Here is a 26,666-nt window from a genome sequence, read left to right on the forward strand (position 1 = left end):
GTTATCCTGATTTAATGTTTCTTTTCCTAGTTACACAATACTAATTGAATAGATTTAAGTTTTTTAGGACAGTAAGAAACAGGTGATAAATAAGAACTAATTTCTGGCACAACAGGCCTGTTGGTACCTTTCATCTGTTAACTTAGGGTAAGAGTAAGTTATTTTCAACTTAAACATAAAATGAATTCAACTCCATTTTGCTTTTCCTTGCAGCTTGATTGACGTGCTCCGCAATGAAGCCCGCGTTATGGAGGGCCTGCACAGCTTGGGAATTGAGGGAATTTCCTTACACAATGTCCTGAAGCTGAACATCCAGCCATCAGATTCTGACTATGCTGTGGACATCAGAAGCCCTGCCATTTCAGTGAGTATGGGTTTTGATAGAAATACTTGATTTGCTGTTGGGCAGTGCATTCTTAAGCTGTCAGGGGAGCTTTTGTCCTTGTCTCACAATCAGCTCTGAAACTGCAGTGAAGTAAAAAGGATAATGAAGTTATAGTTAGCACTTTTTAAAAGCTTTATTTCATAAATGTAGTGTCTGATTTGAAAATATTTTAGTCTCAGACCAGAGCAGGAGGGTAGTCAATCATTTAAATGCCTTTATTTTCCTTAGTGGATCAACAATCTGGAAGTTGACAGTCGGTACAATTCCTGGCCTTCCAGCGTGCAGGAGCTGCTGCGGCCCACATTTCCTGGTGTGATCAGGCAAATCAGAAAAAACTTCCATAATTTTGTAAGTAATAATCTGACTGGATGAAATACGCATTTTGTTTTGTCAAGAGCAGGAACATCAGCTTTTCCAGCTTACCTCACAATGTGCACTGGATTCCCTGTCACTTAAATAGCTTGAGAGAGAGGCTGCTTTTCTAAAAGGTTTTGTTCTCGTAGCATTAGTAAGTTATGGCTGAGATTCAGAGAATCCTAAGCATGATTCTGTGGCATCTATTAAATGCCTGGACATTTTGTCAATGGACAAAATCATAATCTGATAAATAACAATTTGGTGTGTTTCAACTTCATGATAATACCTGAAGTTGGTTAAGGAAATCTGTCAAGTCTGTTAACCATTGTCTTCTTAGCAGAGTTAAGACCAACTTCAGTTGTGTCAGTTAGAAAGCATTCATACACCAAGACTTGAACAAATGATCAACAGCCCTCAGCTTAGTCCTGGAAGTCCTTTTAGTCTGTAGATAAATTACTTAGATCTGATAAAGAGTTTGCAAATTGTGCACTGTAACTCTTGTCATGTGGCAAAGTGGCCCTATGCAAAACAAGAACTCTCATTAGGGGAAAACAGGGATTTGAACCATCTGAAGCTGTGGGAGCTTGGACGTGTTACCTTTTTCTCTGGAATTCAATACTTTGAACATATAAAATTTTAAATTCTAAGACAGCAGTTGCATGAATGAAGGGCCCTACATGCAGTCTGAATGGCCCAGTTCTCTCTGGGTTGGGACAGAAGAGAATATCTTGGCAGCATTGGCTCTCCAGGGCATGAAAACTTTTCATTTGCTGTTTGTATACAGGTGCTGATAGTAGATCCTACTCATGAGACCACAGCAGAATTACTGAATGTGGCAGAAATGTTCTTCAGTAACCACATCCCTCTGAGGTAATTGCTGTGTTTTAATGTTTGGGGTTTTTTTACACCACTTTTATTCACGTGACTTTTGCAGTTGTAAAGTTCTCATTGCTAAGACACTGCAGAAATGTTACATTCCTTGTGTTTGAGGTATGTGTATATTTTTTGAGTGTAACTTTCTCTACTAGCAAAAAAGAGTTCTGTTTTTTAACAGTCAAAAAAAATTTCAAGTTTTGGATGGGAGAGAGGTGAAAAGCAAGATTCTGATGGACTCATTACATGTCCTAAATTTGATTCCTGGCTGCTCTGCTCAACATCTTCCCAGGCTATTCTAGAAGAAGCCTGTGTTTAAGATGATGATCACAGCCAGCAGCTGTGAAGAGTTGATTCTTTATAGAAATGTGACCTGGGGATTTGTGTGGTTGCAGGATAGGACTGGTCTTTGTGGTTAATGACTCAGAGGATGTTGATGGACTTCAGGATCCTGGTGTTGCCCTCCTGAGGACATACAATTATGTGGCACAAGAAATGGACAATAATTATGCTTTTCAGACCGTCATGTCTGTAAGTATTGATTTAAAAGGGAAATCAATGTTTTAATATTTTCTCTATATATAAGATTATGTTAATGGGCTAAAGTGTAGCTCATGGAAGGAATTGTTCTTTGGCTGGGGTAGTATGCAGAGTATCTCCAAATACTGGGACCACAGAACATATGTGTCCTTGTAATGTGCTTCTCTAACCCAACTTTAATAAGTGAGACTAGTTTTCATTGTGACAGAGGCCTCATGGTGACACTTAACACTTTTGCACGTTTTTCTGATCCTGTCCCTTTGCTCATTCTCTCTCTGGGTTCTGAACTGCCCCATTCAATGTTATAATTTGATTTGAACTGTTCCAGCTGTGTGCCTTTGCCACATCAAAGGACAATACAGGTGTTGGTAAATGAATTTCACCTGTGGTTTGATACTTGTACAAATGACAAGCTGGGGCATACTGTGACATTAAATTGCTGGTTACTTAGACAGTTACTTTTATTATTTTTATTTTGGGTGTGTATTTGTAGCTTGAAGTAAAATCTTGTGCCTTCAAGAGGGAAAGAGTTTCCTGCTTTACCTGTGAGGTTGTATTGTTCATAAACATATCCCAAGTTCTGAAGGGAAGGTAGCTCCTTGGATACGCTTTATTTGAGGCTTTTTCCCCCAGAGAACTCTTTTCCCTCCTCAAATATATTTTCTAATTAAAGATGCAAGATATTATTTAAAGAAATATATATTTACCTTCTTCCAGTCTCACTGGAATGACTACAAGGTATAACAAGATACTTATAATGGCTGCAAGTGCTTAGGAGCTGTTGCAACTGCTAAATATGAATGTGAGTTTTGCAGTCTGGCTGTTAATGCCTTATTATAACTACTGTAATACAGGCGACAGGTCATTTTACCTTTGATAAGGACAGAGGCTTTACAGTTGCAGCTGTAAACTTGTATTTCCCTTTCAGATCTATAACAAAGTGAAAACAGGAGACCAGCTGAAAGTGGAACATGTTGTTAGTGTTCTTGAGAAACAGTATCCTTACGTGGAAATCAACAGCGTGCTGGGCATTGATTCTGCCTATGATCAAAACAGGAAGGTAAGAATTCATCAAATAGAGCTTTTTTCCCCTCACTTCTTTTGCTGCAATAGTTCTGAAAATGTCATTACATACAATTTCTTGATCCAGTTCTATTACTAACCAGGGAACTAGTTTGTTACCACCTTGGGGGATTTCTAGTAATACTTTACTGTTTATCTTCAGCACAAGCTTTATATAATATACATAATACATATAATGGAATATATATTTTTTTAAAAATATATATTTTTTAAATAAAAAAAATCTATATGTAAAGAAATAAGACAGCTTTCTTGTGACTCATAATTCATGCTTTCATTATGGAATGCAGACTTCTGCAGAGTTTAAAAGGGTCTGCAAAAAAATCAAGGTGATGGAATGGTTAATGGAAAAACAACAGCCTTAATGTTGGGAGGGATCATTGTGGGGCTTCTGAATCAGTATTTGAATACTTAGTGAGATAAAGCCATGATTATGAGTTCAAAATGCCTTTTCTATAGCAAGACATCCAACAAATTTCTGCAAATAATTCTTGAAGTGTTTTTTAGGTCTGATACTTTTTCTGTCTGGAGAAAATTAGGAGGGCAAATCATTATTGAACCATGTTATATGTGAGATAAAGCAGATTTTATTTGAGGTTTTATAGGGGGATGTTTCTTATATTTTGTTGTTCTAAAACAAATGAAAATACTGTCACCAATAGTTTTTAACACACTCAATGCTGCCTACATCTGTAAATGTAAGGAATGCAGTCAGGGTTACAGAAAATAGACTTGTCTATTATGCTTGTATGCATATGAGTCTTCCAATGCAGGATAGTGAAGAGAAAAACATTTTAAGGAAATGAAAATGCATAAAAGTAAGACAGACATTTTTGTATGAGAGGAGAGGCCTCAACAAGAACCTCTAATCAGGAGAACCTAACCTAACTTTAACTTCTAACAGGGTATCTGTCAATGCTGGTGCACTTTTCAGAGGTTACAAGAAACAGGGAAATTTGTCTTGACAAAATAACTCCCTGCCTCACAAGTAGCTGTTTTCTTACAGGTTTAAGAGACACATTCTTAATAAAAAAAAATCCCTACCCTGTCTTACATTGCAGCTATCACTGCTTGCATTTCATTTGCTTCCACAGGCAAAGTGATGTTTTCTGTTGTGTATCTTTTGCCACTACCAGAAAGTGCTCGTTGGAATTCATTTACAAAAGGAGTATTTTGCACTTCTGTATTGTGAAGTAATTTTTTTGCTTTGAAACTCTGAGAGTTTCAAAGATACATTGTGTGTGTCTAACAGAAGTGGTAGGGAGGATCTCCTGGTGTGTTTAGACTTGTGGATATTGCACAGCTTGTGAGGACCTTTGTGGCAAGGGGCTGACGTGCTAAAGCTGCTTCTGTTCCTGTTTTTAGGCAGCAAGAGCTTACTATGAGCAAACTGGTGTAGGCCCTCTCCCTGTTGTCCTCTTCAATGGGATGCCTTTCCAAAAGGATCAGCTGGATCCTGATGACCTGGAAACTGTGACAATGCACAAAATCCTGGAAACCACGAGCATCTTCCAGCGTGCCGTGTACCTGGTGGGTGCTGAGCTCCTCTGGGGCTTGAGAGAAACTAGATTTGGAAAAGCTGATTCACAAGTGCTGGCTACATATTATACAAGACAACTTAGCTTTCAGAATTGCTTTTTGCCCTTTTTTTTTTAAAGTTATGTAAGGCAATTTTATATGTGAAGTAACAAATAATGCTTCTTTCCTCTTTCCTTCAGGGTGAACTATCTAATGACCAAGATGTGGTTGAGTATATCATGAACCAGCCTAATGTTGTTCCAAGAATTAACTCAAGAATCCTAAGGTCTGACAGAGAGTACCTAGATCTGACAGGAATGAGTAAGGGATGCTTTTAATTGTGTTAAATCTGAAATGTCTGAGTGAAAGACTTGCTGTTCCAGTGGGAAGCTCAGGTGGCAAAGCATTAATCTGAAGTGATAACCCAGCCCTGGTGCAGGCAGATGTTATGTGCAACATTAAATGTCTACTGATTTTCAAAAGGGGAATTTGTTTTGTTTTTGTACAGACCTTAAGGGGAATATGACTCATGAAGCTGAGAAATTATATAATGCATAAAGCAGCAGTTTGTTTCTTAGTTCTGACCTTCTTTTGAGCAGGATTGACAGACATCTCTGGAATTAGTTCAGCTTTAGCAAAATGTGCCCTTGCTAAATGAACACCCAATATAGTGACTTCAGTACAATGACATGACTCCTGCCTTTTTTGAGTTGCTTGAAAAATAGTGCCAAAGTGGATTTTTCAATGTATGTTATTTATATACACTAGTGTCCACTAAGTGAGACTTGGGAAATTCTTTCAACTGACTTCTCCCTATCCAATATGTAATGTAAGTTGTGAGACAGCAAAATTCATTTCTCAGCCTGTATAGTAACAGTGAAAATGAGACACAAGCAGTATCACAAGGAGCAAAATGGAATGTGCTCTTAATGTTCTGGTAATAGTAGTGATTTTAATTTCATTTTACATGGAATAGTTGCCTTGGCATTTACTGCTTGTTCTCTTCCTCAGATAACCATTTTGTGGATGACTTTGCTCGATTTACCACATTGGAGTCTAAAGATAAGACAGCTGCTGTTGCAAACAGCATGACCTACTTAACAAAGAAAGGTAACATCTGTGGTGGATTCTGAATCCAAATCTGCTTCTGTGTGTGTTTCCAAGCATATGTGCACATCTTCACACGCTCACTGAGCCTTGCCAGACCCATGGGTAGTGGCACAGTCTGTTAAAAATTTCTTTTTTTTTTAATAAGACATGACATCTGCATGGGACAAGAATGTTCCTCTCTTTAAACCCAGTCCAACCTCTTACTGAATAATGAAGTCTCACCCAAACTGCTCTTGCTGCACTGCAAGTGACCCCCAGAAATGCAGCAGTGTAAGCAAGTGACTAGAAAAATATAAAAGAGGTTTTAGTTCTCTGTCTCATAATTCAAAATTGCTAGAAGTTACATGGATTCAGAAGAAAAGTCTAACTGCTCATTATATAAGACACCACCTAATGTGGTCAGCGCTGTTTTTATTGCTCCAGTGCTTTTCTCACTGCTTTTCCAATGGCAGTGTTGTTACAGTTGCACATGAAAGTGTTCAAACTTGCCTCTCAGGTGTAGGAAATGCATGGATAAACATAACACAGAGCCTAACCAGGTCTAACCAGACACCATCAGGTGTTTCCTTTATCCATTTTGGTTAGATTCCAGAAACAAACTGCTGTCATTTGACCCAAATCCTCCTGTTCCTGTCTCCTGTCTTTACTAGACTGTCCCAGGTTTCCATGGTCCTGTCTCCAGTCACTGCCATCCATGTGCCCTACCTGAAATGTCCCCATTGCTCTTCCTGTCTCATGCCTGCTCTTCATTCATGTTCAGTCACTTGGATTGAACAAGTTAATTAATTAAATCCACACCTTGGTATGCTTGTTGGAAAGTGCATTAATTTGCAATTCCATGGCCTGACATATTTTGGTCACTGCCTCTTCTGTCACTTAAGATATTTAATAACTGCTATCTGATTACAGTAATGCTGTATCACATTTATTTTCTGAAGTAATAGAGGAGTTCTGTGTGTTGCTGGCTCAGCACCAGCACTGATACAGCACTGCCATGCTGCATTTTAAAGAGAGAAGATAACAGCACAATGGCACAGCAGTGTTTGTAAACAGTCTTCAGAATGATGTCCTCACCTGTGGTGTTATATTAGTGAGTTATATTAGTATAACTAATGCTGTAGCATGGAAATCAAGCATCCATCTGTTTGAGGGGAAGAAAAAGTCAAAGCTTATTGAAATAAAATTAGCACAAACTTGTTGCTGTGGATCTGCACTGTAGTGATTCAGTTTTGTCCAGTACAGTGCTGTAGCTTCTTGATACACATTGGGATTACCATCAAGTTATTAATGTGTCTCTCCTTTTCCCCTTTCCTTTCTGCTCTTTGACCAGGAATGTCTTCCAAGGAGATCTATGGTAACTCATGCTTTGGCATTTTTTATATTGTTCTTGGAATTTTCTGGTTCCTTTATGACACTGGCCTTAGAACCAGCAGGCAGTGAAGGAAGCTGTTGGAATGCATGTTTGCTCCAGCACTTTTGTCATTATGCAAAACTGATTTTGTAAATTAACAGCTTCAGTACAAAGATGTGATATGTCTGCTGGATTCCAACCCCAGTTGGAATCTCCAAGTTATTTATGTGTTTCTTTGTGATTTGTAATTAAAAAGGTAGCAAACAAACAAAAATACTAAAAGAATCTATCTTAGAGCAATGCATGCTGTCCCACATGGGTTTTCTGAATGACCTAATAAAGACTAATATACCAATGCTTTTAATTTTGTCTTGCCAGGCTTCATAGCTTAGGCTCACCCATTGCTTTTCTATGGAATTTTACTTTTTTGAAGTCTTTGCATGTATGTCATAGTTTACCTCCAAATGAGGAAAAAATGGAGCTTTTCTTCCTTTCATCCTCAAATTTATCTTTTTTTTTTTATAATTGCAGATGATTCCTTTGTTAGACCAGTTACTTTGTGGATTGTTGGTGATTTTGATAAACCTTCAGGGAGGCAATTGTTGTATGATGCCATTAAACATCAGGTAGGTAACATGTTCATTGCAGTGGTTAGCAGTGCTAGCAAAGCCCTTGGTAAGAGGCTTGTAAAACACAAGTTGTGCATCTTCCTGTGGTATGACCCTGGTTCTCCCTGCAGGGTCTTTAATTTCCAGCCTCATCTCTTTTGTAGGGACTGGAACATTGCTGACCTTAAGCTGGGACAGAATACAAGAAATGTTATTTTAAACCTGTGTGTTAAACTGAAATGTCTGTGTTTCAATTTGGAGATAAACATAAGCATTGCTCTATGCTCTGTCCCATTGGTTCTGGGAGGATAACTGAAACATAAAAAAGCACAGCTTATAGCTGTGGTTTGCCAGACTGGGCCATGGTCCTGGATTTCTTAGGTACCACAGGGTTATCTGGAAGATTGCTGACACAGTGGTGCCTATACATAAGCTAAATGCTTGATGTTAAATTAGTTAATTCATCATTTTAATCTTGTGCTGTTTCTTACCCAATTTGTAATCTGGTATTCTAGTTAAGAAATGCAAAGCTTGTGCTATAATGTTTATTATACATTTATTATATCTGAAATGTGAAACTTTCCCATTACCTGTTTTGTTAAACACAGAAATCCAGCAATAACATTCGAATCAGCATGATTAATAATCCTAGTGAAGAACCCAACAGCCAGAACACCATTGTAGCTAAAGCCATATGGGCAGCTTTGCAGACACAAACCTCAAATAATGCCAAGAACTTCATCACCAAGATGGCAAAAGAAGAAACTGTGAAGGCACTGGAGGCCGGAGCTGACATCTTGGAATTTGCTGTTGGGGTAGGCATGTCTGTGGTTGTTTTCATGGGGAGGGTGCTTTGCTTGTTCCTCAAATTCATTTTTTTGTGTAGTATATTCATATGCAGAAAGGGCAGTAACAGAGAAAAGGAACACTGATGGGTTTGCTAGTTTGGTTTTTTAAAATCTCTGAAGGGCTTACCTAAATAGAACAATCCATCTGAATATGAAGTAAATCCTCATACCCATCAGAGCTATGTAACTTGGAAAAGGCAAAAGGAACATGGGTGCGGGGATCCATTTAAGTGAGTCAGCTGTTTCTTGGGTGGTTAGGAGAATAATGTTTTTTTTAAAAGATAGGGAAAAAAATACAAGTGCATTTCTCAAAGTAGATTTAAAAAAAAGTTAGGCAGGAAGATTGGAACTGTAGCTGTGGCTCTTCACAGCAGAAGTTGGGATAGTGTTTGATGGTGACAAGCAAGAACTAGGTTTAAGACCACAAAGAAAAGGGGGTCAGGCATCAATTCTAGCAAGATGTTCTTGAATGGAAACAAAAAGGTTGCTTTTAAAAAGTGTGCAGAGATCTAGTTTACTTCCTATTGTGTTTTCATGGGGAGGGTGCTTTGATGCAAGATGTTCTTGAATGGAAACAAAAAGGTTGCTTTTAAAAAGTGTGCAGAGATCTAGTTTACTTCCTATTCCAGTGTCAAGTATTCTTTTCTTTTAGGGTATGGATACCAAAATTTTCAAAGAAGCCTTTGACTCTCCCAAGGTGGATTTTATTCTGTCCCATGCTATTTACTGCAGAGATGTTCTGAAGCTGAAGAAGGGGCAGAGGGCTGTGATCAGCAATGGACGGGTGAGATGATCAACAGACAGTGAAAGAGACTTTCCATGTGTGAGAGAGAAGCAGATTGGAGCAGCACAGTCTGGGTGGGGATCAGGCACAGGAGTGCCAGCCTGTTTTAGGTCTCAGCAGTCTTTAGGATTGCTTCCAGTTTGGTTTATTCACACCTGTGTGACCTTTTCTTCTTACTGTGTACTGTTAGTTGCTGGCATTTGATACAAATTCAGGTCTCTCAATAACAAAGTTCCTTTCATGCTGGTAGTGAATTGAGTCCAGGGGTAGAAGGGGATGATAAATTTGCAAGATTATGCTGCTTTAGTTTACTGAGTAAAATGCTGCTGCATTTTGCCCTGACCAAGGTGCCTTGGTCTCTTCTACCATCTGTTTTTATTACAGTTTAACTGAAATGAGGTAAGTGATGTTACAATAGTATTTCACTGCAAATGATGAAACACAGCTGTGTACAGCACTGGGTGTTCTTCTGTTATCTGTTTCTACTTAGGAACAAACCCATTCAGGTCCCAGTGGTTGCTGGATATTTCAATGGGTTAACAATCTCAGGTGTTGAGTTGTTCTGTTCTATTTTTTCTCATTAGCAGAATAACAAGACTTGTCTAGGTAGCTTTTAGGCTTCTGAAGGCTACAGGAGGGAGATTTGCTGGAGCCTTGCTGAACTATTAGAATTGGCCTGGTATTCTGCTGTCCCTTCCAGATGTGGTACTTCATGTATAATTTTAAGTGCCTGACCCAGTGAAAATTTTAAGTGTGTAATTTATGCCTTAGTCTAGGGCTCTTGGCTCTAAATACCTGGATTTACCTGTTAAACTCTGCTGCCAATGATATTAATTCCAGCCTAAACAGTTGGCTTCCACTGAGACTGGGCTGGAGTATTTATTTAACACATCTTTGAATTTTGTTTCAGTGTAGCCTTTACCTAATAATGCTGATTCTGCTGTTTTTTGATAGATTATTGGCCCATTAGAGGATGGAGAGATGTTCAATCAGGATGATTTTCATCTCCTTGAAAATATAATACTAAAGACATCGGGACAGAAAATCAAATCTCAGATTCAGCAGCTGGGATTTGAAGAAGATCTGTAAGTAAACAGCTGTCACTAGAAATCTCAGTTAATTCAAGAAAAGCTGACAGACCTGTAGGTTACAGTTTTGCTTCTTGGCAAAGGTGTGATGTACAAATCTATTTTCATTGAACTTTCAAGAGATTTTACCCCTCAAAGATTGAATATGTTCTTAAAATACTAGACTGAAAATTATGGAAATACTGAAAAAGTAGCAATGCCCAAAAGTAATTATCTTTTATGATAGGACCCCTCTCAAAAGTTTCTCCACTTAGTGCTCAGAGTTGCAATGTAAAATGGGAAGAGCAGTGAAACAAGGATTTGATCTGAATGGCTTTCAGCTCTGAGTGGTTGGTGAGGATCAGGAATGCAGTTCCTGTAACATGGTTGACCCCTAAAATACAGCTGTTCTATATTTGTTGGAATTAAATCCTTTGGCATACTCAGTAATAAGGCTGCAACCAGTTTAAATTACTGGTGGATTAGCCCTTAAATATGTTTAACTCTTCAGAGCCCATGTAGAGAGGTAGTAGGAGTGTTTGGGTATCTGGATTCTCTTTGCCTTCTGTTTGCTGCTGCAAACAGAAATGTGATAACTACAGCCTTTTTTTTATATATATCTGAAATCCTTTTTCTTTTCCTTCTTTTCAGGGCAAGTGACTTGGTAATGAAAGTGGATGCTCTTCTTTCTGCTCAGCCAAAGGGAGAGGCAAGGATTGAATATCAGTTTTTTGAAGAACGATACAGGTATAGAATTGCTGAACAAGGCTTTTCTGTGTCTCTTAACTTCCCCATTGTTCTGGGTTGCATTTAATTAAAAAAAAATCTAAGTAGCAGTAGGAAAGTCCCCAACAGTTTTCAGAAAGATTCCAGAAATTAATTTTATACATGTTTATATATGTAAATGCCTATTTTTTTCTCTATTTAGTTTCTGAAGGTGCAAAGCATTTAGGAAGTAATTTCAGTTCAGGGTGAGATGGATAGCAGTGGGTTATAATGCATTTCAAGTGTTTGTCCACATGTTTGGTACTTTAAAATTGTATTTTCTTCTGTTTAGTGCAGTTAAACTGAGACCAAAAGAGGGGGAGACATACTTTGATGTTGTGGCTGTTGTTGATCCCGTGACCAGAGATGCTCAAAGACTTGCTCCATTGCTTTTGGTACGTAGGCAGGGTTGTGAGAACTTCAAATTCCATCATTTTGGAATGTTTGCTTCCTCTTTGACTGTGTGGTGACCAGTGGCTGTCTAATAGTGTGTCTGAGTTTCACAATGCATTTATCAGTGGAAATACTGATTAAGCTGCACTGCACACTAACAAGATCATACTTGGGTATTGTCCAGAGAGCTTTTAGTTTCGCTGTTTAACAGCTTAGTTTGCAGTAACTCTGTTCTTGAGGAAGGTCTCAGCACATCAGAAAGAATCCTGAAATATGAGGAGCAGGTAACTGTGCTTAAAATCAGCAATTAAAAAGGGGGGAGGGGTGGTAAAGCAAAGCACAAGGAGGAGGATTGGGAATGAGCAAATAACATCCACCCTGAGGTCCTGTCTGTAAAACAGTGGTCAGCTCTCCTCATTAGCATTTTAAGGGATGTCTCTTTCTTATTACTTTAGGTTTTGAACCAGTTGATAAATATGAACCTGAGAGTGTTTATGAACTGCCAGTCTAAGCTTTCTGACATGCCACTGAAAAGGTAAGCAGTTCCATGATATAGGGTGGGCAGAGAGAGAGAGAAACCTGTTGGAATGTGCAAGCACAGAAGCATGGTCAGCTGTCCCATAGGAAATCTCAGTAACTGCTTTGAGCTCATTTATATAATGGCATTGTTTTCCACAGAGAATCTGGGAATTGGTGGGATGGCATGAAGGAATTCTGTTCTTTTACAAGTTGGGCGCTTTTAGCTTTTTGGGGGTTTTTTTTGGTATTTAAACAAAATTAAATACCTCACTAGTCTTAATGGTTGAGTCTTGCACAGTCTGTTTTGGTCCTTCAAGATAGAAATTCTGACGTGTCCTAAGGTTAACATAACCTGCATTGCTTTGGACAAGGGCTTGGAGACATTAGAGGTCAGGAAAAGCTGATGGCATCTGCAAATGCAATGAGAGTGAAATATTAGCAAATTTTGGCAGATGGGTGTTCTAACATTTTGTCTCTGAAATTTCAGCTTTTACCGCTATGTTCTGGAGCCAGAGATTTCTTTCACTGCAGAGAATAACTTTGCTCCAGGACCAATTGCCAAGTTTTTAGATATGCCCCAGTCTCCCCTGTTCACTCTGAATTTAAACACTCCTGAGAGTTGGATGGTGGAGTCCGTTAGAACCCCCTATGACCTTGACAATATCTTCTTGGAGGAGGTAAGAGAAATCATCGTGTTCCTACTGCATTTAAATGGTGCTGCTTTTCCAGGGCTTGTGTTTATATAAGAAAGAAATGCAGAATTTTAGAATGCCAATAGACATAGAGCTGTGGATATTACTGCATTTACAGACCTCTAAATGATTTCTAGGAGAAGGGGAAGCATAAGCTCCCCAACAAGATTGCTGTTTTCAATTACTCAAAGCTGCCTGACCCAGAGGTTCAGACACCATAGGCTTGGAGCAGGTCCTTTCCCTTGCTCCTAGAAGCCACCAAGCTGGTTTCAGCTGCCTGTTTATTGTCACAGTTCGTGTTAACTGGCAAACACTCCTGTGGTCCACAGAAGGATGTGCAGTGTCCATGCAGCAGTAAAACCATGCAGCAGAAATCCACTCAGCTGCTGTAGGTTCAGGAGTTGCTGCTGCTTGAGCAGACCTTGACTCAGACTGTTGGACTGTGGATCTGGGCAGTGCTGCCCCACATACAGAGGGAGAAATAGGGAAAATCCTTTATTTATTTACCTTATTGTAAAGGTATTACACGTGTATGTACATGACTGTCAAAGCCTTTACAAAGAGGCTTCTGGAAAAGTCTTTGCAGTCTTGTGGGCATCACAAATGTGGGTCCCCCTCTCACTGATCACTGTATTATCAGTCCCCTCTTACTTCTGCATCTCTCTGATACTGTCTGGGAATATGATATGGTATTGTGGTGTATCTGGTATTGCTGATCCTGTACTAGTTATTCAGAAATCCAGGAAATTAGGTGTGTGTTTTATGGTTTTAGTTTTGGGGTAGTATGTTTTGGTGTAGGAGTTTCTTGTTTTTCATCTCTTAACGTAACTGTAAAGGCATAAATGAAGCATTAATACTACATTTCAAACCTCTGATTTCCATGTCTGCCCCACTGATTAACTGAAAGCCTGTGCAAGAGGAGGCTTAAATGCTTCAGGCATTCCAAGTGCATTCCTGAGCTTCCAAATAAACAGCAGCTTTACTTTTGGAGGTGCACCATTTCCAGTTCCCACTGTGCAGTCTGTTGGTGCTGTAGCAATTAAACTGTCATTTTGGATGTGCAGTGACAGGAGATGCTTTTTGGCATTAGACTAACATTCTGCTTATGTACTGTCCTCAGGCTACATCTGAATTTGGCCTGGTAGGGACCCAAGTCTTTTGGGGTTGTGGGTTTTTCTTTTTTTTCCTCTTCTCTTTCCTTGGCACCTTTGTTCAGTGTAGAAAAAAAAAGGGATGGGTGTTTCCTGACACTACCCTAGTGCACTGTAAGAGTAATGCAGAGCACAACAAAATGTTTATTTCAGGTGGCTGATACTAGGTGAGACTAGCTTTAAACAGATTTACAGTCAAAATTCTGAATCCCATAATATACTTTTTATGAGATACCAACTCCATTCTCCAATAAATGTTAAAAAAATAAATTGAGGAATAGAACAACAATCCTTCCTTTTTATTATCCTAGCATATGTTGAGATTCAAATTCTTTTGGTCTGGGCCATTCTTATATTTGTGTGAGTTTTGTCACTTGCAGGAGCTGAGCTTTTTGAGGTTTTCTAGGTATTTGTCTAACAATAAAATTACTCTGGTAAAATTGTTTTATTTAAATTACTATTGCTATTCTAGAGAGTGACTGACTGACTAAAAGCTGGCACTTTAGAGCTCGTGCTGCAGTCAGCAGTGTCTGCTCCTTTCAGGTGGAGAGTGTTGTAGCTGCAGAGTATGAGCTGGAGTACCTGCTGCTGGAGGGCCACTGCTATGACATTACAACAGGGCAGCCACCTCGGGGGCTCCAGTTTACCCTGGGCACCTCCAGCAGCCCTGTCATCGTGGACACCATCGTCATGGCCAACCTGGTGAGTGTTCCAGCACAGCCCCTGCTCCACCCCAGGTATTTCCTGGCATGGGGCTCTGGGTTTGGGGTGTAACTTGCACTCCACAGCTTGCAAATGCACCAGAACTCCATCATTCCTCACACTGATGTCTGAAGCCTCACACTCTCTCTCACCTCTTTCAAGATGCACTCCTTTTCCTTCTGAGATACTCTGGAATATCTTTAAATGCTGCCAGTATTCTCAAGGGAGCTCAGTTGTTTTCCTGGGACAGGGTCCTCCTTAGGCCACTCACTCTGGTGCTGTGAGCCTCAGGCTCTCTCATTTTTGGAACCCATTTCTTCAGGAGATCCATGGCATAAATGGAGAGAGTCAGAAAGAATAGTTGGCACTGTAGAAAATAAAGGATGTGTGAAAGAATGGGATTTGCTTATTTGAGTTGAGGAAAGTGCTGGAAATCCAAGTGTTTGATTGTTCCCTGCAGCTGCTTTTGTAATGTCACTGCATAAGGGATGTGTCTGTCCTCAGTGTCCACACTGGGCCAGGAGAGAGGTGATGGACTGAAATTGTGGCAGAGGAAGTTTGCCACTGGAATGTTTTCTTGATCTGTAACGTTAGTGAAAAACTGAAGTAAATTACCTCTTGTGTTGGTTTTTTTTTTAATCTTTAAGTTTTTTAAAGTTATTACATTTATTTAAATGAATTAAAATAAAACCAAGGAAAAAATATTCCTTGTTTCCTGGTGCTACACATTTATTTTAGAATTCTTACTCATTTTCAGTTTGTGCCTTTTCTTAGCCAGAGTATATCCTACAGTGATGTAGTATTTCTTACTGTAGAAAGAAAGATGTCCCTTATTTTACATGTGATCACATGGTGTGTTCATGCTGGGGAGTAAAACTCAGAAATGTCCTTTTTCTAATTAGCTATACCAAAATTTTCAAAAATATTTTTAAATTTTCTTTTTAAAGCAGCCTGGCTCACATAGGAACTGCAAGTATTTGAAGCCACAGTATAAAACTGAATGGGACACTGAAACTCTCTACAGTTGCATGTATCTTCTATAGGTGTAATAATCTAAGTCACTGAGGAAACTATTCAGATCTGGACTCTAAAGCTTAAAAAGACTTGAGCACAATATTTGAATTTCATATTGTAATTTTTTAAGTTCTTTAGGAGAGATATCTTGTAACATGTAAATTATGTTACTGCTTCTGCTGTAGGTGAATTGCCACTCTGTAGAGCTTCAGAATTCCTTTAGATTTTCTTGTACAATTATAAATTAGTGTTTTGAAATTCCCTCACTTCTTCATGAAGGCTGTCTTTTTCAGGATAAGACTTTGGGTTTGCACTGTTCCCATCAGGACAGTGAAGACTTTGATCTAACAAATAATGCCAGACTTTTTCAAGCTTCTGTCTCTGAGGGGAAACGCAACAATTTTGAACGGAATAATTTCTGGGGCTTTTCTCCTGTTCTCTGGGTATAAAGCCCTTAATCAATGGGCTGGCAAATAACATTCTAGATATAAAACAGTGAGTCAAAATGCTTAACTTTAAAGCTAATTTTTCTGCATTTGCATTTTCTGGAAACTGCCACATATTCTTTTCACTTTACAGGGCTACTTCCAGTTAAAAGCCAATCCTGGTGCATGGACTCTAAGACTGAGAAAAGGCAGATCTGAAGATATTTACAGGATCTACAGGTAGGTCAGGATAAGAAATACTTCAGCCTTTTTCTTGTAAAACTTCTGAAGTAGGTAGGCATTGTAATATGTGAATCTAGTGGTTCCCTTGCCAAAGTGTGGTGACCTGAACAGCAAATTAAATAGCAAATTACATTTCCTACTGAACATAAGTTATGCAGGGTGAAATTAATTAATTTAAAATCCCATTAAGTGTGTTCAAATAAATGTATTTGTTTCTTTGCCATGTCTCAAACCTGTTTTGCAGTGCTGAGGCTTAATACATGTATGAAAATGGCCAGAAGAAATAAAGAACATATTTTTGCTTTGTAGTAAAAATCAGTATCTTGCTCTATTTTCAGCCACGATGGCACAGACTCTCCGCCTGAAGCTAATGAAGTTATTGTTGTTCTCAATAACTTCAGGAGCAAAATTATTAAAGTGAAGGTGAGTTTATAAACCAGAGGTGCCCTTAAAGAAGTCTGTTTGACCAGCAGTGGGGAGAAACTTGGATTAAGGCCTGAAACTCCCTTCCCATGAGCAGTCTGCACAAGGTTCACCTTACAGTATCAGCAGTAGAGAGCATCATCTGTAGCCTTGATTTGGGTTTTAATACAGGAGAGACCCTGTTCCTGAACTGAAATAACACTGACATTTTCCTGACTGCTTGTAACTTCAGGAAAAAGCAGTTTTGTATGCCCTATGTGCGTCTAGTATTAAACATTCAGTATGTCCACTGAACCAGCATTTTATCTGTCACAGATAAATTGTATTCATTTAGCAATACATTTTGTATCACTCTGACACAGGCTAGGTGAGAATACATTTGAAAAAAAGAAAAAAATGGTAGATTACTAATCTGCTGTCTCTTAGGGTTTCCTGTGAGGTAATGCCATAGCTGAGAAGTTCAAGGAGAATGACTGGTAGATAAGTGATGGCTGTAAGAGCCAGTTCACACCTGACACCATTTACTTGTGCTGGATGCTTTTGGGATGTTCTCCCCATTCACTGTGTATCTGCTTTGGAGTCTCATGGCAAATTATACCATTTAGAGACTGGTGGAGTTGGTGTGCTGATTTTATTTTTGGTTTTTGAGGGGTAGGGGGGGTGGTGTTGGTTTCTTTGAAGGTTTTTCTTTGCCAGTCTCCATCGTCAAGGCTGCTCACTAAACATCTCTTAGAAAAGCATTTTAACCATCCAGACTAACATGCCTTTTGTGTCTAAAAGCTCCTTTGGAATCTGTTTGGAAAAAGTCACTCATTACTGAGCTGTTTTCCCAGAGAGCTTAGGTTACCTGTCAGCTCAGGGGGTGTAATTCAAGTAGGTAACAACAGAACCAGTGTCAGGATAACACTGCTGACAATATCTACTCAATATGTGGTTCCAACTCACTAAAGCCACGTCTTGCTTCACAGGTGCAGAAAAAGTTTGATATGATGAATGAAGATCTGCTAAGTGATGGCACCAATGAGAATGAATCTGGATTTTGGGAATCTCTGAAATGGTAAAACTAATTCAATGGTAACCTACAAGTTTCTTGAAACGGAAACTATTTGGCAATACCATGATGTCTGTGAAATTCCACAGCTGTCTATTAATTCTGCTTGAATTCAGGGCTGTCATTCATTGGACTCCTCTGTTTCTAGAGATCTGGGCTCCTGCTTTGCACCTGCTTTTACCTTCCCTTACCCCCCCTGCTACTCAGGATCCTGCGAATATTGCTCCTTCCCAAGAGCTGCACCTCAGCCAGTGCTCTCTCAATCAAAGGTGTTCATGTCTGAGCTCCTGGACTTTCCCTGTCCATGTGCACAGACTCTGCCTAGGGGAAGATGCCCTGGGCAGCAGGGAATGACACCCAAACCCACAGACCAACTGTATGAAAGCAAAAATGGAGTAATTTTCTGTATTTGCAGCCTTTCCTATAGAGCTGGCCCTTCCCAGCTTGTTCTTCACAGAACCATGTTTTTCCTTTCAGGGGATTCACAGGAGGACAAAAGAATGAAGATGTGAAACAGGATAAAGATGATGTACTAAATATATTCTCTGTGGCTTCAGGACACCTCTATGAGAGATTCCTACGGTTAGTTGAGAATTTATAATCCCAGTGTGCCAATGGTAGTGGCCTTGCACAAGGAAAAAGGCTACCATCTGCAAGAGTATAAAAACCTCACTTTTTCAATGCTTCAGAAGTCCACTAGAATCTGCATCTCCTGTGCCTTAGGAACTTTTGTCTGCATAGCATTCATGAGTTAAAAAATAGACTTAGTTTAATAGCTGGTGTGTTGCTGTCCTAATTTTTTTTTGCTACAATATAACCAGTGTATTGTTAAGAAGTTCCAGAATAAGTCACAGTTGCTTTGGAAAGAATCTGAGCCTCCCTTGTTCTGAAAGGACTGTAAAAGCCAACAGGTTGCATATTCTCTGCCTAGTTAAAATATAGAGATGTTGGGGGTTTAGTAATTTTGCTGATAAAATTAAGCAATTTACAACAGGCTGAAGCTACCCACTTTATGCATGAAGTTCAGTTACCTGACACATAACTGCAAATAATTTAATCATGTAGCCCAATAATTTGTAATCTATTACACAGCTCATCTTCATGGGTGCCACTTGTTCCTGTAACTGCTTTACTTTTTTTTCTTTTGATAGCATAATGATGTTGTCTGTGCTGAAACACACTAAGACTCCTTTAAAGTTTTGGTTTCTGAAGAACTACCTATCACCTACATTCAAGGTTTGTTACTAATTAAAAATTTATTTGGTGGTGGGGGAAAGGTGCCACAAGCTGCTTCCCCCCCCTTTCCCAGGGCTGCACCAGCATCACTTGGCTAAACCTGAATTCACCCAAAGCTGGAGAAAGCCTCACAGATGGGAATGTCAGCTGATGTGACAGTGGGCCAAGTTTTTCTAGTAAAAAAATGCTCAATGCCCAATGCTCTTCTCTCATTTTATGTGCTTCTACTTACACTGCTTTGTACAGCCCTAAATAATTGTCCCATCTGTGAATTTTTATGATTTGAGTAATGCATTCTCATCTGTGGATCACTATGAAATGGCTCATAAGGAACTGTGTGGACAAAAATGCTGAAATATTTAGTTGCCTCTACAATTTGTATTGATTGTTCAGTGTTTTGTGTGAATTAAAAATGAAACTAATTTTCTTTGTGGTATTTCATTTTTGGATGTTCTGTGCTTTCGACTGAAGTCTGTCTCTTGTAATGTGCTTTTCTTTTTCCTGCAGAGGAACAAAGAACTGAGATAAGCTGCTTTTTTCCCCTCCCTCTGCAGGAGTTCATCCCATACATGGCCAAGAAGTACAATTTCCAGTATGAGCTGGTCCAGTATAAATGGCCACGCTGGCTGCACCAACAAACAGAGAAGCAGCGAATCATCTGGGGTTACAAGATCCTCTTTCTAGATGTGCTCTTCCCATTAGCTGTTGATAAAATCCTCTTTGTGGATGCTGATCAGGTAACACAGGGGCTGGAGTTATTTGATCTTTTCTTTTTTTCCTTTTTTTTTTTTAATTAATAAGTTCTAGAATACAATTTCCATATTGTTGGAAGGGCTGCAAGTTTGAGCCCTTCACAGGCATGACTGGAGGTTGATTCTGTAATTATGGCATGCTTCACTGAGGGCTGGGTTTTGTGCCTGTTTCCACAAGATTGGTTTTGTTGGCCTGTCTTTTACTGTTATCTGGTCCCTCAGTCACTCACTGTGATTCCAGCTAGCTTGCCAAATAGATTCTCACCCTTCCATTTTTGCAGCTCAGTCTGTTCTCCCAGCCTGCAGATCACTTACCACAGACAGTATTTTCCTAAGTCTCCAACCACTCTGCCCTCCCAGGCCTCTGCTTTTAACCTGGCCACATCTGAGTGGCTTTCAGAGGAGGAGAAGGCAAATCCCTTGTGCACAAGGCCATGGGAGGCTTTGGGTGTGCCCACTCCTCAACTCCTGGGTGGAAAGGGCAGGAGATGTGCAGAGTGAGAGCTGGCAAAACTACTCTCAGAAGTACATATGGAATGAGAAGTACAGATTATCAACAAGTGAGTGTAAACTACCTGGGGGTTTGGCACGTGTACAGTGTGAAGCCATGCCAGGTCAAACTGAAGTTAAGGATCAGTAGGAGAGATTTCCAGCTCCCCAGATGTCATTTTAGACACTTTGTTTCTCTGCTTGTGAGAGATATGAAGGCTTTTTTTTTCCCATTAGAGTGGTATTTTTAAAGTAGTGCTAGTGCCACATCTGTGTCAAAAAGGCATTAAAAAGCTTTCATCCCCAAAGGGTCTGCAAACACTGGAGAGGAAGGGGTACCAAGAATCACAGTTTATGTATAGCGAGAATTCTTGCTGCTTATTAAGAAACAGTTTTGTACTTCAGCTGTCAAACCACCCCCCATCAGGTTATTTGAAGCTCTATTTTATTTGCTCTAATCTAAGGGCAGAGGAGGCAACACTTTTTGTGCTGTATTTTTGTACTACATATATATAATGCAAAGATTGCCATGTATAATAGGTAATTCTTCCTTTATCTGTTGCTCAGTTTGAATTAAATCCTGTACAGCATTTGCAAACAACCACAGAAGGGCAGGCTCCTAGAAATGAAAATAAAATGTCCTTTCCCTTCAGATTGTGCGCACAGATCTAAAGGAATTGAGGGATTTTAATCTGGATGGTGCTCCTTATGGATACACTCCATTCTGTGACAGCCGAAGGGAAATGGATGGCTACAGGTTCTGGAAATCAGGATACTGGGCAAGTCATTTAGCTGGAAGAAAATACCACATCAGGTATGAAGAATTCTGGTTTTTTTTCCTCAAAGTAGAGGGGTGAAGTTTTTGTTGCTACTTAGACTTGGCATAAAACTAGCTGAGGTATGCAGCCCTGCATGAAAACCACTTGTTGCTTCCTGTTGCCTCTTTAAAGTTCTGTGGGCTGTGGAAGCACTAGGGACACTGAAATTATTTTCAGTATGTTGCAGTTTTTAGAGATGAAGAACTGAAGTGGTAACTAACAGACATCTTCCTTTGTTAATAAGAAATGTTGGAACAGGGACTGCATGGCAGCAAAGCTAAGACAGATTTATTGAAAATTCTTTTTTGTATATGCCATGACTTTGTTAGAACTGCTTTCCTGCCTTGTAATAGATCATAGATGTGCTGCCACCCTGAGATTGCTGTAGGGTATTGTGTCTCAGGGGTCTAGTGGGGCTGCAGAATTACCCCCAATGAAATTACTAATTACAGTCATTACTAATTGCACCATCTCCAGTGCTCTGTACGTTGTGGATCTGAAGAAGTTCAGGAAGATAGCAGCTGGAGATCGACTCAGAGGACAGTACCAGGGTCTGAGTCAGGATCCAAACAGTCTGTCCAACCTTGATCAGGTGTGCTTTATTGTGTTTGTTTTGTTTTACTGGGCGTGGTGTCAGGCTGGGACTTGGGATTTTTCCCAGAGGTCTTTGTTTGGAATGGGATGAGGTGTTGATTCATCACGTTATATTTGCATTGGGAAAAAAGAAAACTTACAGAAGTTAACCTTCACAATACTGTTGGTTTGGGAGGGGGGTAGCTCCTCCCATCCTGCACCCTGTGGAAACAGCTACTAACTCTTACTCTGCACAACAGGATTTGCCAAACAACATGATCCACCAAGTACCAATTAAGTCCCTCCCCCAGGAGTGGCTGTGGTGTGAAACATGGTGTGATGATTCCTCGAAGAAGAGAGCAAAAACCATTGATCTGGTGAGTGCAGGATGATTCCCTCATTCCTACAGCACATTAAAATACAGCAATGAGTTCTAGAGGCACTTCCCTCCCTCAGCACATTTTCAGCACTGGAGTTTTTACCATTAGCTTCTGTGTTTCTCTTACCTGGAGCAGTGGCATTGTTATGAATTTGGAAAAAGACTTTGCACTGTTCTCTGGCTGAAGCACAGGCAGGTGTTGTTCCCCACCAGCAGATTGATCCCTGCAGAGGGGAGCACACCTCTGTTGAGTGCAGAAACCTTTTGTAGCCAGTCTGTTCTGTTTGCAGTGTAACAACCCAATGACCAAAGAGCCCAAGCTGCAGGCAGCCATGAGGATAGTTCCAGAATGGCAGGACTATGATCAAGAAATCAAACTGCTCCAGAGTAATTTCCAGAAGGAAAAAGAAATGGGAACACCAGCTGAGATGCCAGGACAACACACACATGGTAATTTTTCTTTCTGTATGAATTTTTCTGTGCCTGTTGGTCTTGTGCTGTGTCCTGCCTCACTGTGAGCTTGTACCATGCACAGGGCTGAACTAAATCATCAGGGAGTGTCATGGGATGGAAGGAACTTGCTGAGCAAGTCTGGTGTAATTTAACCTAATTCTGAAAGCCAGAGAACAGATTTGTTCCAGTTCTGTGAAAGACCCTCACTTTTCCTGCAATTTTATGAGCTTGGCCTTATCTTAACCCTTAAAGAAGTTCTGGTACACACTGTGGGTGAGAATTGTTCTTCAGGCACTGGTACCTTGTAAAGAACAAGTCTTGGGAGGCTTTACTGATTCTCAAACCAATCTGCCAACTGAGGCAGCTCAAACTGAGTGCTCATTTTTCTCTCTTCTTCTACAGATCCAGCAGCACATGTGGAATTATGATCCATGGAGACAAATTCAAGTCAGACTCTTTCATAGACAATTTTTATATTGAAAGCTAGTTTTTTTCCCAGTGTGTCTGCAAAACTGCTGAATAATTGAATGGGATGATGTATGCATTTCTATTACTTGCCTTTGGGTTAATTTCTGCATATGAAATAGGATCTGGATTGCTGGAATTAGCATTACTGGTGTTTTGCACCTGTGGTGGAGATGAAAGACCCTGGGATGGAATTTAGTGTTTCAGAAACAAAACTTCACAATCCACCAGAAGAGCCACAGCCTGTTCCTTCAGCTGTTGCTGCCTCCACCACTGATGAAGCTCCAGTTTAGCCTCAGATCTAACTTGAGAGTCTGGGAATTGCAGACATACATCCTAACCTCATCTGATGGACATAATTTTTCCAGGTAACATTATAAAGCTCGAAATTATACCTTGAATTTGGAGCACTGTTTCATCTTCAGGTTTTCAAACAATTGAAAATACTTCTTGGATTTGTTCAGTCTGCCCTTGGTTTTGTAACAAAATCAGCATTATTTTGATTTTCTATTCTCTTTCTTCATTTATTGCCCAACTCTTGATGGTTTGGCTTAATGTAAAGCTACCACAATCAATTTAAATGCCCATCCAAATGTAAATGCCTAAGCTCACAAAGTGAGCAGAACACAGAATTTGGCAGCTGAGTTCATCCTAGCCTCTATGACTTGAATGAAAGTGCCCTCCCTTCCTCCTCCTCCAAGTGTAAATCAGTCTGCAAAACTGGCAGGGCCTTACTCTTGCTGTGGTTCACTGATTCATGAATGTTTTTTTGTCTGTGAGAAATCTGTGGAAGCTTGGAAGTTTATCATCATGTAAATTTCATTAACTTTATTTTTCTTCAAACAGAGATGTTGTCACATCAATAAAAACTTCAGAGTTCTTAGGTCTTAAGCCTTAGTTCCCACTTTGATCATCCTTTTTCCTTGCACACATTACAAATGTAATTTGATTTTGGGGTTTCTGGATATTTCACTTGCATTTGCTTTCATTCTGTGCATAGACAAGGAGATCTCTTCTTGCAAGGATCAATTACCCTGGGCTAGTTTTATCACTCATATTCATGTCTTCATTTTGAAAGATGCTGCTGCCATAGTTCTGTACTATGAATATACCATTTAAAGAAAACCCTCAAACCCAGTTTCCCCCAGTTTCTGGGGTTAATAGTCTGTTCCCTATAACAGTGAGGAGCTGAAGAGTTGAAATGTAAGAACTAAAAGGAGATTTCTAGTACAAAATATAGTCACCTATGCAGCTTGAGAAATCCAAACTTCTTTGGTTTTTGTGCCTCCCGTGTTTTCATACAGGTAAATGTTTTGTCCTGTAAGACCTTCAACCCAAGAATCATATCTCAGTATAAGAATATTGAAATATTCTTCTGGAATTGCTGTGGTATAAATCCTATCATGTTTTGGAGGAATCTGAAAGAAGACATCAATGGTGTTTAAATTGTTCAATAGTGTGACTTAAGAGAAAAAGCAGCTCTTCTCCAGCCAGCTGATAGAAGGGCCTAAACTCTTAAAAAAAAAGCACATTAAGAGCAACTCACAGTTTATCAGCTTAGGTATTTCCCACTTTGTGGGGTTTTAAATTCAGATGTTCTGTCTGGTGTCTCTGGAAATTACAGATGCGGTGCCTTATGCTTCCCATCAAAACTGCTCCACTTTAGGATAGGCAGACTTACAGTAGCAGGACTTTTTTCTAGTGTAAAAAACAATATGCCTGCCAACAAATTAATTACATGTGATGTCAATTGGCCTCTTTTAAACAGCTAAGACAGCACAGCTAAGGTTGTCCTTTCTGTGTTCAGCTACAAATCACTTCAACCTTGCTGGAGCACATGGAGTGGCACAGGAAGAAGTGGTGAGCAGCTGTACACCACTTATTCCTTCTAGAGATGGATGGAGCAAGAATGTGCTCAAGCCCTCAGAACAGGAGCAGCTTTCTGTGAAACAAGGCTTTTTCCTATCTAGAACCATATTTGGCTTCTTCCCCCCCTCCCCCCAATTATGTTAGGACCCACAAGACTGAGAAGAAAGCCACCTCTTAAATTCAGCACATTTACATGCTTTGTTGAACTTCTAAATTAAATTAAACAGTTACAATTGTTTTTTTTTTTTTTAAATATGCTCCTTCATTGTGATAGTTAATGTATGTACTGGAACACCCACATTGCATCCTATTTTTTTTTAATTATAAGATCTAGCTGGCTATGGAGGATATTTTTGTTGTCTCCAGTTAGCAGATACATGAAGAAATAAAAGTCATCTAACTCACAATTGATACAGAAAGAAACCAGAAACATACTCTGAGATTCTTTACCTTTGCAGTACTTGTGAGGTGTTCTCAAGTACAGTACAAAATGCACATGGTATTGATCATTCTGAATGTGAACTCTTCCATTTTTCCTGAGAAGCTGCTGTTTATTTCCAGCCAAAAATGACAATCAAAAAGAGAATAATCACTTCTTTTGGATCTGTGCATGTGTTTGCTCTCAGATGCTCAATGGGCCTTGAAAGACAAATAGTTTGTGACCCCCATGTAGAAAGCATCTTGGAGTGAGGTGCTTAATGAAACAGAGCTGCTGTTGATCATATCACTGATGGCCTGGTCCTGTGACAAGTAAGAGTGATGATAATCAGAAAATGGGGATTGCAGAGGTCACTGTGGAGTTTTGCATCCCTCAGACTAGAACAGTCACCTCTGGGGCAAAGTGATGATATTGTTCCCATCTCTGGCTACAAGTAACTTGAACTTTTGGTGAGGAGTTCACGCTTGAGAAATGCCCTGTACTTTTACCTAAAAAGGAAGATTTCACTGCCTTACTAAAAAGCAAATAGCAAATAAATGAAACTTTAAGATTTCTCTTTCCTTTAGCTATATGGGGTTATAAAGAAAATGAAAAGGACATGTACAAAGCAGTAAATACCCAGTAACAGTCTTAGGAATCAGAACATCTTTAAATTATGACCTTGTTTTACCCAAATTTTCTGTAATCTGTTCAAGAATATTCCATAACTGTGTGGCAAGTGCCCCAAGGTGTGGGGAGTTCTCTTTACTGAATGGCAGTGAGATCACAGTGAGATTCCCTGAACAAGACCCAACATAATAAAACCTCTGCTGTTCTTTACCCACGTCTCTCCTGTCAATTGCTTTGGGGCAGGTAACTGAGGTGTTAACAGTGTTTGTTCCTTGGAATACATTTTGCACTTCTTGCATGCAGGTGTTGGGATGCTGTTGGAAAGCTAGAAGGGAAAAGGAGGAAAGAGTTCCTCCTCCCAGCCAGTCTTGTTAATCATGGTATTTGAGTAACCCCTAAGCTTCTGTCAAACAATAGGAATATTTTATATAAATCTGCCTTTTTTTTGGAACTCTACCTACTGCTACTTTAAGAGAATGTTTCTATGTCAGCTTTTTGTCATTTCTTCATTTGATTTGGTTTTACACTGATACTTCACAGTAAGCACTGGGAAAGTGATCCTCCTGAAATACTTCCAAGTACAGAGGTGTGTCTGAAGTTCTTTCACAGTTGGGAATGAATTCCAAACTCCTGTGGGACTCTCAAAGCCTCTTTTCCAGAGCATCTTTATTAATCAAAGAGC

General features: G+C 39.6%; 1 protein-coding gene across 2 annotated transcripts in view; it reads left to right on the forward strand.

Moving 5' to 3' along the window:
- The window catches only part of UGGT1 (UDP-glucose glycoprotein glucosyltransferase 1), a 37,881-nt gene extending 11,687 nt beyond the window's left edge, over positions 1-26,194 (forward strand). The window contains exons 12-40 of one of the 2 annotated variants that reach the window (XM_039728053.1): positions 214-364; positions 614-733; positions 1,527-1,612; positions 2,011-2,146; positions 3,084-3,215; positions 4,604-4,768; positions 4,957-5,077; positions 5,768-5,866; positions 7,197-7,220; positions 7,749-7,843; positions 8,434-8,640; positions 9,326-9,457; positions 10,412-10,542; positions 11,176-11,271; positions 11,582-11,684; positions 12,138-12,217; positions 12,689-12,878; positions 14,588-14,746; positions 16,340-16,425; positions 16,767-16,851; positions 17,820-17,908; positions 18,380-18,484; positions 19,054-19,138; positions 19,693-19,875; positions 21,033-21,193; positions 21,675-21,789; positions 22,031-22,147; positions 22,440-22,599; positions 23,005-26,194. In XM_039728053.1, the coding sequence (XP_039583987.1) occupies positions 214-364; positions 614-733; positions 1,527-1,612; positions 2,011-2,146; positions 3,084-3,215; positions 4,604-4,768; positions 4,957-5,077; positions 5,768-5,866; positions 7,197-7,220; positions 7,749-7,843; positions 8,434-8,640; positions 9,326-9,457; positions 10,412-10,542; positions 11,176-11,271; positions 11,582-11,684; positions 12,138-12,217; positions 12,689-12,878; positions 14,588-14,746; positions 16,340-16,425; positions 16,767-16,851; positions 17,820-17,908; positions 18,380-18,484; positions 19,054-19,138; positions 19,693-19,875; positions 21,033-21,193; positions 21,675-21,789; positions 22,031-22,147; positions 22,440-22,599; positions 23,005-23,030 (3,439 nt within the window). In that variant the 3' untranslated portion in view covers positions 23,031-26,194. The remainder of the gene's footprint in view (positions 1-213; positions 365-613; positions 734-1,526; positions 1,613-2,010; positions 2,147-3,083; positions 3,216-4,603; positions 4,769-4,956; positions 5,078-5,767; positions 5,867-7,196; positions 7,221-7,748; positions 7,844-8,433; positions 8,641-9,325; positions 9,458-10,411; positions 10,543-11,175; positions 11,272-11,581; positions 11,685-12,137; positions 12,218-12,688; positions 12,879-14,587; positions 14,747-16,339; positions 16,426-16,766; positions 16,852-17,819; positions 17,909-18,379; positions 18,485-19,053; positions 19,139-19,692; positions 19,876-21,032; positions 21,194-21,674; positions 21,790-22,030; positions 22,148-22,439; positions 22,600-23,004) is intronic. The other variant, XM_039728054.1, reaches the window with a different exon arrangement.
- The last annotated feature ends 472 nt before the right edge of the window (positions 26,195-26,666 follow it).

This window comes from Passer montanus, unplaced genomic scaffold (assembly GCF_014805655.1).
Source record: "Passer montanus isolate IOZ18808 unplaced genomic scaffold, ASM1480565v1 scaffold63, whole genome shotgun sequence".
Taxonomy (NCBI): domain Eukaryota; kingdom Metazoa; phylum Chordata; class Aves; order Passeriformes; family Passeridae; genus Passer; species Passer montanus.